This window comes from Triticum aestivum, chromosome 3B, assembly GCF_018294505.1.
Source record: "Triticum aestivum cultivar Chinese Spring chromosome 3B, IWGSC CS RefSeq v2.1, whole genome shotgun sequence".
In the NCBI taxonomy this organism is placed as follows: Eukaryota; Viridiplantae; Streptophyta; class Magnoliopsida; order Poales; family Poaceae; genus Triticum; species Triticum aestivum.
This window is the reverse complement of record NC_057801.1, coordinates 558,864,572-558,874,643: the sequence shown is the minus strand read 5'-3', so window position 1 is coordinate 558,874,643 and position 10,072 is coordinate 558,864,572. Positions and strand designations below refer to the sequence as shown.

Here is a 10,072-nt window from a genome sequence, read left to right as displayed (position 1 = left end):
AGCACAAGGATGGTCACCCACGACGAATCCCTGCATGGTGGACCGTTGGATTAGACCATCATACGGTCTGTATGCAGGCAGTAGTCCTCTATCCAAAACAATCGAATGTGAACCGTTGGATTACAAAGATCCAATGGTCCATATACCTTGATATTCGTGTACTATATATAAAAAAAATATAACTATACCATGATAAGGCTGGTAACTACAGTACGAGAAGGTTAAAAGCATGGAGAAGTATGGTGATTTAACATAGAAATTACCGGTGAAATTACCGCTTTTTCCCCTTGGATGGTATTTAAACGTAAGTATTAGTTATCAAGTCTGTGATGACACATCATCATGTTATTTACACAGAAATTATCGGATGTATGTTTTTCAACAAAAAAGTTTCAGGTCAAAAGTTATAGTGGCGTTGTATGGGAGTTATCAATTTTGTATGATTCTATTACCATGCTATTTACACAGAAATTAGCGGGCATCAACCCCGCCCTCGCCACAGTCGCCATATTTACCAGGATCAGGTACATAAGTTATCAAGTCTGTGATGTGTGAGTTATCATGTTATTTGCATAAGAGTTATCGTGGTATGGTTCAACAACTCCTCCCACCCCTACCCCCACCGGCAAAGTTATCAGGACTGTGTACATAATTTATCATGTCTACGATGTGTGATTTATCATGTTATTTGCATAGAAGTTATCGTGGTATGTTTCAACGACTCCCCTCACCCCTACCCCCGCCGACAAAGTTACCAGGACTGGGTACATAATTTATCATGTCTACGATGTATGAGTTATCATGTTATTTTTATAGAAGTTATCAAAACAGTGATGCGTAAATTATCATCATATTTACACAGAAGTTATCGAGGGTATATTTCATCAAAACCCCTCCCTCCAGCGGAGGGAAAAGTTATCATGTTTGCGGTGCGTAAATTATCAAGATGTTCACACATAAATTACCGGGGCAAAAGTTATCATGTTTTCAACAACTTTGTTTCTCCGGTCAAAAGTTATCATAGTATTTGTGCGTAAGTTATCGGGTCTGCTGTGTTATATTATTACGTTATTTACACATAATTTACCGGGTATGTTTTCAACCAAAAAAATCCCAAGACAAAACTTATCATGGTGTTTTTATATAGGTTATCAGGTATGCAGTGTTTATATTACCATGCTATTAGAAAAAATAAGCTACCGGGTATATTTATGTTGGCCCATACTAGATTGTATGTATATTCGTTGTGCTGCACCATGTCGAATCACTAGGAACGAGTGCAGCTCAGCAGCAAAATCAAGGTAAACAAGAGTCCAGCACAAGAATTCTTGATTGGAATGATAGATGTTGTAGAGAAGAAATAGTTTAGTGTGGTATAGAAAAGATAACTACGCATAACTTGACACCAATACTAGCCTACGCCAGCTGGTTCCCTCACTTGCTTGTGTAACCTAGGGACCTGAGTTCGAGTGGTATATTTTTGCCTAAAAGAGGAGGAGCGCGACCAGAAAAGACCCCGCGTGGGTGGAGCTGACTGGCGAAAAAAATCTGCCCGCGCACGAGGAGAAAATTCCCGCCCGAGAGAAGCGGATCGTGGAGAACGATCATGGGAGAAAAAAATCTGCCCGGCAGAAGCGGATCGCGAGCCGCTCAGTGCGAGACAAACTGTAACCGTGCGATTCATATCCAACGGCATCCGAGTCGTTCGGATCTGTCGTAAACGACCAGACGACAGGAAATTAGCTTTTGCCTATGGAAAATATATTCAACATTGTGGGTATAGATAATTTTCTCTATAAACATAATCAAAATTTACAAAGCTTCACTTTTGAAAAAAAAATCAATGATAAGAATGATACTAAACCAAGGGAGTAGTAAACTTATCTCTACCTCCAGATATCGTTACTTTGTCGACTAGTACTAGGTAATCGAATGCCACTACAATCCACATTTCAAATGTATATGTTTCTAGATGTTTGCAACTTTTGTACAATATGTTTTTACATCAACACAATTTGTGTTCGGTTGTGCAATGCATGTAACACTTCAAGGAGCGGACACCAAACATAGCTTGTCGAGTGGTTTGGTCCAGGAAGGAGACTTTTTTTGCAGGGTAGGAAGGAGAGGTTGATGGCACTTATTTCGGATGTTCGAGTCAATCACAAACACGAGTGTGATAGAGCACCACATAAAATTATTTTTTTGGCTAAAATAAACTTGCATTGTGCGTTTTTGATTTTTTTGTGGTTAGTTGTACTGACTTGGGTGTCAAAGGAAACGTTTGGTTGCATTGCTCGCGGGGCCATAGCTAAGCTAGCCCAGCTCGGCTTTGTCAGCCTTGTTGTAAGTTGCGCATTTTGGATGCATTGCTTTTGCTGGCAGTTTTCTGTGGATGCGTGCGGGTTAAGAGTGGACATTTTTTGTGCATGCGTTTTTGTCGTCGAGAGCGAGCTGATTCGGCTCTCCTTGGAGGGCGAATTTTTCCTGCCGTAGCTTGGCTTGCTAGCCTCTAAAAGTCAGTTTTTTTTAGCGGTGCCAAAGTTTGGTCCTTACCCAACGAGACTATAACCGATTTTGCCAGGGAACCAAACACACCCAAAGCCACTCTCTCTCACACACACATCTTCAATTCATCAACAAAGCTCTGATGTTAATTGTATGCTCATATTAATTGAACTTTGCCCAAAAATGAAGTCAACACTGTTGCACTGAAATTATTTCAGTAAAAAGATGTAGAATATCCACACCAAGTCAAAAATGGCATAACAAGGGTATGTGTGGCTAGACACTTTAAAATTAAATTTAAGTCAATGATTTTTTTACTCTGCTTTAGTGCTAGAAAAAAGTTATTGTGCGTTGAAACCTACTAGTGAAAGTGAAAATATTTGATGAAATTTCCAGTCTACCAAGAATTCTCAAAATTAGTTCTGAATCACAAAGGAAAGTGTATATCCATTATTTAAGGAACAATATTAGAAAAATTATCCATATATAATGGAAATCATAATAGAATAAAAAATGTATATCCATTATTTAAGCATCACAACACATCATCCCCACAAAAGGGTAGAGATACTCAAGGCAACATAGCTGGCAAAATATGATAAAAGAAACATGCCCAATTATATTTTTTTAGAGATATATTGTATTGAACCATAAAGTCAGAAAGTAAACAAAGCAAAGAAATAAGGAAAGAATCTGCTGTCAGTAATCAAATCCCCATCCAGCTAACGCAGGGCCACGGCCACTCCGGTGCACCGGGTCCATCCAGCCTCCCTCGCTCGTCTCCCCTCCCCTGTCCCTCCTCCACCCATCAAACCAAACCCTCCCTCCCTCCGCCCACACACAGGCCAGGTAAAAACCCCGGACACGCCCAACCCGCCGTGAGCATCCCACGAGACCGGGTTGGAAAAGCCAGAGAGGAAAAGGAGACAGAGACGACGAAGAGGGAGACAGAGGGACGGCGGCGTCCACTTGCCCGGAAAGCGCTGCTGCCTCCCCGGGGATCGCGTGGCCGGGGCCGCCCCGCCGCCGTCAAGATCTAGGGTTGCGGCGGGCATGGCCAGCCCGCGGTCGCCCGCTGCCGGCGCCCTCGCCGGGGACGAGGCGATCTGGAGGAAGCTCCGCGAGGCGGGCTTCGACGAGGAGTCCATCAGGCGGCGCGACAAGGCGGCGCTCATCGCCTACATCTCGCGGCTCGAGACCGAGGTACCTCGCTCCCTCCCTCCCCTCTCCTACCCCGGCCGCGTCGCGTTTGATGTGCCGGGTTCTTTTTCTGCCGTTCTTGGCATGCCGAAGCAGTCTTTCTGGGGTTTCTTTCGGATAGGAGGAAGGAAGAGTTAGATGGAAAGGATTGGCGAGTCGCTGCGTGGTTTCTTGGTTTCGCTTGGCCAACGGTGGCGGCGTTCTGTGCGCAGATTGGTGGGAAGACGGCTTCTTGGTTTCTGCTCGCAGCCTCGTTTCTAGGTTCCTTTGGTGCCGTGGTGCGTGAATGTGTTGCCTAACGATGAAATGCGTCGTTTTGGCTCATTGCCCAGTATCTGTAGGGCGGAGTTGACTGTTGTAGGCGTATATTTTGCAGATTAGGTTTCTTTGTTGTTGACTTGGGATTGCATATTGCCCCATTTTTGGTTCTTGTTCCTTGGCACAACTGCTGCAACTATTGGCATTGTAATACAGTATATCCATAACGAGTTCGTTTGCAGTGAATGGTTCAACAGAGGTCCGCGTGTAGCTCGGTAATAGAATTAGATTCAACAGAAAGGCTGGAGGGAATTACGCTGATTGCAATAGAACTGGCATTTGCATAAAATCTTCTGTATTTTATTGGTGTCAGCAACGAACCGTGCAGATTTGGTGCAAATTTTTGGCAAACATTTTCTTAGCCTTACTCTGATAAAGAATCAATCAGGTTATTTGGATTAGTCAAAGGATGTACATTGTACTTAGGTCCACCTTTGTCTCATATAGACCTAACTGTATCAACATTGTACCAAAGTTTCCGACGAACAGTATACTTTCATCTCCTGCATCTGTGTGGAGGCTGATGTTTTTTCAACTGTACAGGTTGCTAATCGGGTTGCTCAATATGTTGTAGGAAGTAGGAACCATTAAAGCTAGATAATTTTTATACTACCTCTGTACCGAAATATTTGTAGTTGGGGGAACTTGTACTAGTTTCCCCCAACTACTAGTATTTCGGTACGGAGGGAGTAATACACAAACCTCCCTCCTGATCCATGTCAAAAGGCTAATGTTCAGTATATGCTGTAAGCTATCCTGTTTGGAAACTGTCACATACCTCTGACTCACTCTTATCTCTTTATTTTGTGCACTTATTTGGCTGTAGGTTTATGATTACCAGCACAACCTCGGGCTTATGTTATTGGAGCGAAAGGAATTGGTATCCAAGCATGAACAACTCAAAGCTTCTATGGAGTCTGCTGAGATCATGCACAAGCGTGAACGAGCTTCCCAGCAATCTGCTCTAGCTGAAACAAGGAAGAGGGAAGAAAACCTAAAAAAGAATGTAGGCATTCAGAAGGAGTGTGTTGCTAATGTAAGATTGCTTTTTAATTAAGCTTGTAGAAGCCTAATTTCTTTTTATTCTGTAATAACCTGTCACTGCTATCCATGAATTCGTCAAAGATGGACATTAAATTGAACATGAAAAAAATGAAGAATGTGAAACCTTGACTTATCATCAACATCATGGTCTCCTGAATGATTATTTTACAACTATTCTTATGCCAGCATTAGACTCCTACGTTAAGTTTATGTTCCACTTCATATATCTGCTTATTAATCTGCCTCTGATTCCATGTTTTTCATGTAGCTTGAAAAAGCACTGCATGATATGCGTGCAGAAACAGCCGAAATAAAGGTTTCCTACGAAACCAAATCAGCTGAAGCACTTGAAATGATGGATACTGCTCAAAAGAAATTTGATGAGGCAGAAGAGAAGCTTCTTGCAGCAAAATCTTTGGAAGCAGAGTGCACTCGTGCTCGTAATGCTGCATTGAGAACTTTACAAGACATGGAAGAACGTGAAGATCAGCTTAGAAGATACCGTCTTTCTAGTGATCATGAGTGAGTATTCAATATCTTGTGGAATTAAGTTGGCCTTTCTAACCAATATCAATAGTCTCTCAATATATAAATTGGGGTGTATTATGTTCTAGTAAATTATGATGTATGCTGTACGTCCATTTCTTGAATATGGTGGTCCTGTGGGCATCTTTCTTCTTTGCTATCTGATTGGAGTATGTCATTGCAGGTATGAGGCCAAAGAAAAGGATATTAGTTTACAAAGGAAATCGTTGAATGATATGAAGAAAATGTTGCATGAGAAGGAGCAGGTGCTACTGAAAGAACAATCACTTCTTAATCAGAGGGATGAAAATATTGTTGAGAGGTTAGCACGTGTAACTCAGTCGGAGAAAAAGTTAGAAGAGGACAAGGTGATTCTCGAAGCTGAACGGATGGCTCTAATGGAAGAGAAAAACAAGCTGGATCTTAAAATGGAGGCAGTAGCTTCCAGGGAGGAAGTATGTATTGTTTTTACTGATTGTTTTGTTAGCAGCTTTATTTATTGCTAAAATGGCGGAATTTTATATTACTACTGCTTTGCTCACAGGCTATAATTCAGAAGGAATCCTTGCTTGACAAATGGGAGAGTGAGCTGTTGATTTTGCAAGAAACAATTGCAAATAAAGAACGGGTAGGTTTCTCCAGTTTACATTGTAGATGATGTGTGCAAATGAGTTTATACCTCTTCTAAATCATCCTGACTCCCGTTGCAGGTTGAGATTGAAAGGCTGAATCATGAACAAGAAATGGCCCTGGAGAGGAGAAAGCTTGAGTTTGAAACTGAGATGGAGAATAAGCGCTTGTCTTTTGAGGCGGAAATGGAGACGAAGAGGACATTGCTGGATCAAAGAGAAAGAGCTCTCAGTGGGCAAGAGTTGGCATTTGCTCAAAGGGACCAAAATGTTGACATTCGGCTTGCTGAGCTAGCAAGCAAGGAAGAGGCCATAGCAAGGAGAACAGATGAGTTGAAAGACGAGGAAGGAAAGCTCCTCTCTCAAAGAGAAGCGTCATACATTGAGCTGCAAAAAGAAAGAGAGGAAGTACAAAAGTTGAAATTATATTTGGAGAAGGAAAAGGTTTTATTTGAAGAGGAGAAACGGGAAGCAATTCAAGCCCAGCAAAATCTTGCAATAACCCAAGCAGATAGAGATGATTTGCTTACTTTGCAGATCAAACTTAAAGAAGAAATTGACAATCTTCGAGCCCAAAGAATGGAGCTCGTGGCTGATGCCGATAGGCTGCAAGCAGAAAAAGAAAGGTTCGAGATTGAATGGGAGCTGTTTGATGAAAAGAAAGAGGAGCTACAGAAGGAAGCTGCAAGAATTACTGAAGAGCGAAGAGTAATGACAGAGTATCTCAATAATCAGTCAGACATCATCAAACAAGAGAAGGAAAATTTGCGTGCTGAGTTCAAGAAGAACTCAGAAACCCTCTCCTGTGAACATGAAGAGTTCATGAGTAAGATGCAGCAAGAGCATGCAAGTTGGCTGACTAAGATTCAACATGAGAGGGAAGATCTTACAAGAGACATTGATAACCAGAGAATGGAATTACTGAACTTGGCCAAGGCAAGGCAGATGGAAATCGATGCTGATTTAAGGGAAAGAGAAAAGGAGTTTGAGCAGAAAAAATCCATGGAGCTTGAGCACATAAATTCTCAAAAGGTGATGATCATGTCAAAACTAGATCATGTTGCGCTTGAATTGCAGAAACTTGAGGATGAGAGGAAAGAGGCTAATTTGGAGCGTGAAAAGAGAGAGCAAGAGCTGTCTGAGATTAAAAACACCATTGAAGCCCTTAATAATCAACGAGAGAAACTGCAAGAGCAAAGAAAGCTCCTACATTCAGACCGAGAATCAATAACAGAACAAATTCAGCAACTTGATGTGTTGAAAGAACTGAAAAGCGATTCTGAGAACAAGCAACTGTCTTTGATAGACTCTGAAAAGTCAAAGATGAATTATACTGGCCTCCTTCCTTGTGGCGAAGTTCATAATTCAACTCCTAAGAACTGTTCTGCACCAAAGCTTCTTGAAAGGAAACTAGAAGTGTCACCTTCAGTCTCAACACCAGTATCTTGGGTTCGAAAATGTGCTCAGGTGATATTCAAACGCTCTCCTGAGAAGAGTTCTGGTCATGATAATGGTAGACTTCTTCATAACGGTGCACCAAAAAACCTTCGGAAAACTGCTGACATCAATGGATCACTTGCTGATGAGCTAGGCGACCAAGCTGGAGAAATACCTGAAGTTGTTAATGGTGCAAAAGTTGGGAAGAAAAGGAATTATTTGTTGTCATATGATCCAAGTGAAGCTCTAGAACCAAGGCGGAAGTACCAAAGGAGCACTATTCAGACAGTAATTGGAGGGGAAATTACTTTGAACAACTGGTATGCTATTCTAATAAACTATATTATCTTTATGCTAATTCCTGCGAATGAAATTTTGTACTGCATTAACACTGTCCTATGTTGCCAGCCCATCAGTTCTAGAGGAGAAGTGCTCCAAAAATGAACATGATGCTGCCCCACTTGGTGTATTATCTGGCATCAGCAAGGATCATGAATACAGCAATAAAGGGCCACAGAACCTGAGAATACCAGTAGACTCAGCTTCATCTGATGATCTGGCCTTTGCAAATGGGAAAGCGGATAATTCAGATTTTGCTGATGAGGATGAACCTTCAGAAGAGATCACAGTGGTAACTGCTCTTTCCTGATGTGTTTGCCCCTCTTCAGTTAATAAATATTGTCGAGTGTTGTAATAAACTTTGCTTATGTTATTCTAGCTCTTATGTCTTGAATGGTATGTATTTAGATTTTTGTTTCTTTACCTAATTTTCTGCTGAACGAGATAACTCTGAACTCCCAAGTCTATCCTGCCAGCTTGTTTTGCTGATTGTTTAGCTTACATTTTTGGATCTTATATATCACACTGCTCTTGTTGTTAATTGCTTTAGCATACAGTTTTGAATCTTATATAATGTTGCTGCTAATTGTTCAGCTTATCAACTGTCTGGCGCCTTACTGTTTTGATGCTTTATCCTTTGCAGTCTGCAACCGAACCAACTACTGGAGCAGTTGAAGGCAGGGATGAGCATGATGAAGATACTGATGACGAAGATGAAGAGGAAGAGGAAGAAGAGAAAAGTTCGTCAGCGAAGAAGTTGTGGCGTTTCCTCATCACATGAGTAGCAGCTTCCCCGGTAGTATTAGACATACAGAGATGACTGTAGGTTGACAGTAACCTGGCTCTTATGAAGTTGCTTTGCTCTTAGCTACATTTGTGTCTCCACCTTTGGGGTTGAAAGGTTGGGTGCTTGTTGGTTTTGTGTGCCTGTGAGCAGCGGAGGTTTTTGAAGCCGCTGTGATGAATCACGCCATGCATGCGTTCTTTATTTTCACATCCTGAAGGCTTCAACGTGTAAAGTGGTTGATAGCTTGTCGTTTGTGTACAAATTGATTGGGGGTGTAGGAACAGTCCATATGATGAGTATTAGTGCTGCCGTTATGGGTGGTGTGACAGTAGCCTGTTCAGTGCTCGTTTAAGTAGGTGATTTTTATTCTCTTGATGTGTGACTCGTATGGTTGTCTTGCAAGAAATTTGTGGCTTGTCTGATTGATGCTGCTGTGGTCTCTTCTTCGAGCACCCGGTTGCTGCTAGGTGTTGTTTCGACTGTTGCAGCATTGCATTGCATCGCAATAGATTTGCTTGTTGGAGATAAGCAGCATGCTGACTGACAAACAGGGCCACGTCAGGTCAGGTCAGGTCAGATGTTAGAGGTAGAGTTTAGTTTTACAGAAATTTCTAGTCATATTTTTGGAACATATTATGACACATAAGTTTATAATGTTGATATGCAGAAATTTACAATACGCAGATCAACAAAGGTTTTGCAATTTGATATCTTTGTTGGAGCATTTTTCTTCTACTTTCTTCGATTCATATTACTTGTCGCTGCTTTGATACAAGTTTGTTGCATTTTGAGCTAAAAAGCAGTTAGTTTTTTTTTGAGCCGTAGCAGTTAGATGTAGGGCCGACAATTCGATTTTTTCCGTGAAAAAAAGTGGAAAGATGATAACGAGACACATGAATCAAGAGGGGCCGGTGGGTGGCACTACACATGACCGTCGCGGCGCGCATCTCCTTTGCCTGCCTGTTTAAATCTCTCCTGGCTCCTTTTTATTTGCTCTCCCACATGTTCGTTTCAGACTTTGGGGTAACGTTATGGCGTGATGATTAGTGGTGGCGGCAGCTCGGCAAACTCCGTTGGGGTCAGCCCGCCGCTCGTTTTCATGAGACAATGAGAGGTTCCACCTGCATTCCCACTAGTACATGCGATGCATCCTTCTTCTTCTGCCACTCATCTTGCCCTCGGACCAAGAAAAATGGAACATGTCGGCATGTTGCCATCAAACCTAGATATGTTGTGGGCTACGATAATTACTCTGCTACCTCCACACTCTCGTTGTGACAATCTAATA

The 10,072-nt window shown here is 41.9% G+C and overlaps 1 protein-coding gene across 1 annotated transcript; it reads left to right on the top strand.

Annotated features, from left to right (window-relative positions):
- Positions 1-3,336: 3,336 nt before the first annotated feature.
- Positions 3,337-9,159, top strand: LOC123070898 (nuclear matrix constituent protein 1b). Its single transcript, XM_044494301.1, has 8 exons — positions 3,337-3,708; positions 4,850-5,059; positions 5,336-5,589; positions 5,777-6,047; positions 6,137-6,220; positions 6,303-7,978; positions 8,067-8,289; positions 8,641-9,159. Exons 1-8 carry the CDS (start codon positions 3,559-3,561, stop codon positions 8,776-8,778), a joined length of 3,006 nt encoding a protein of 1,001 aa, XP_044350236.1. The 5' UTR covers positions 3,337-3,558; the 3' UTR covers positions 8,779-9,159.
- The last annotated feature ends 913 nt before the right edge of the window (positions 9,160-10,072 follow it).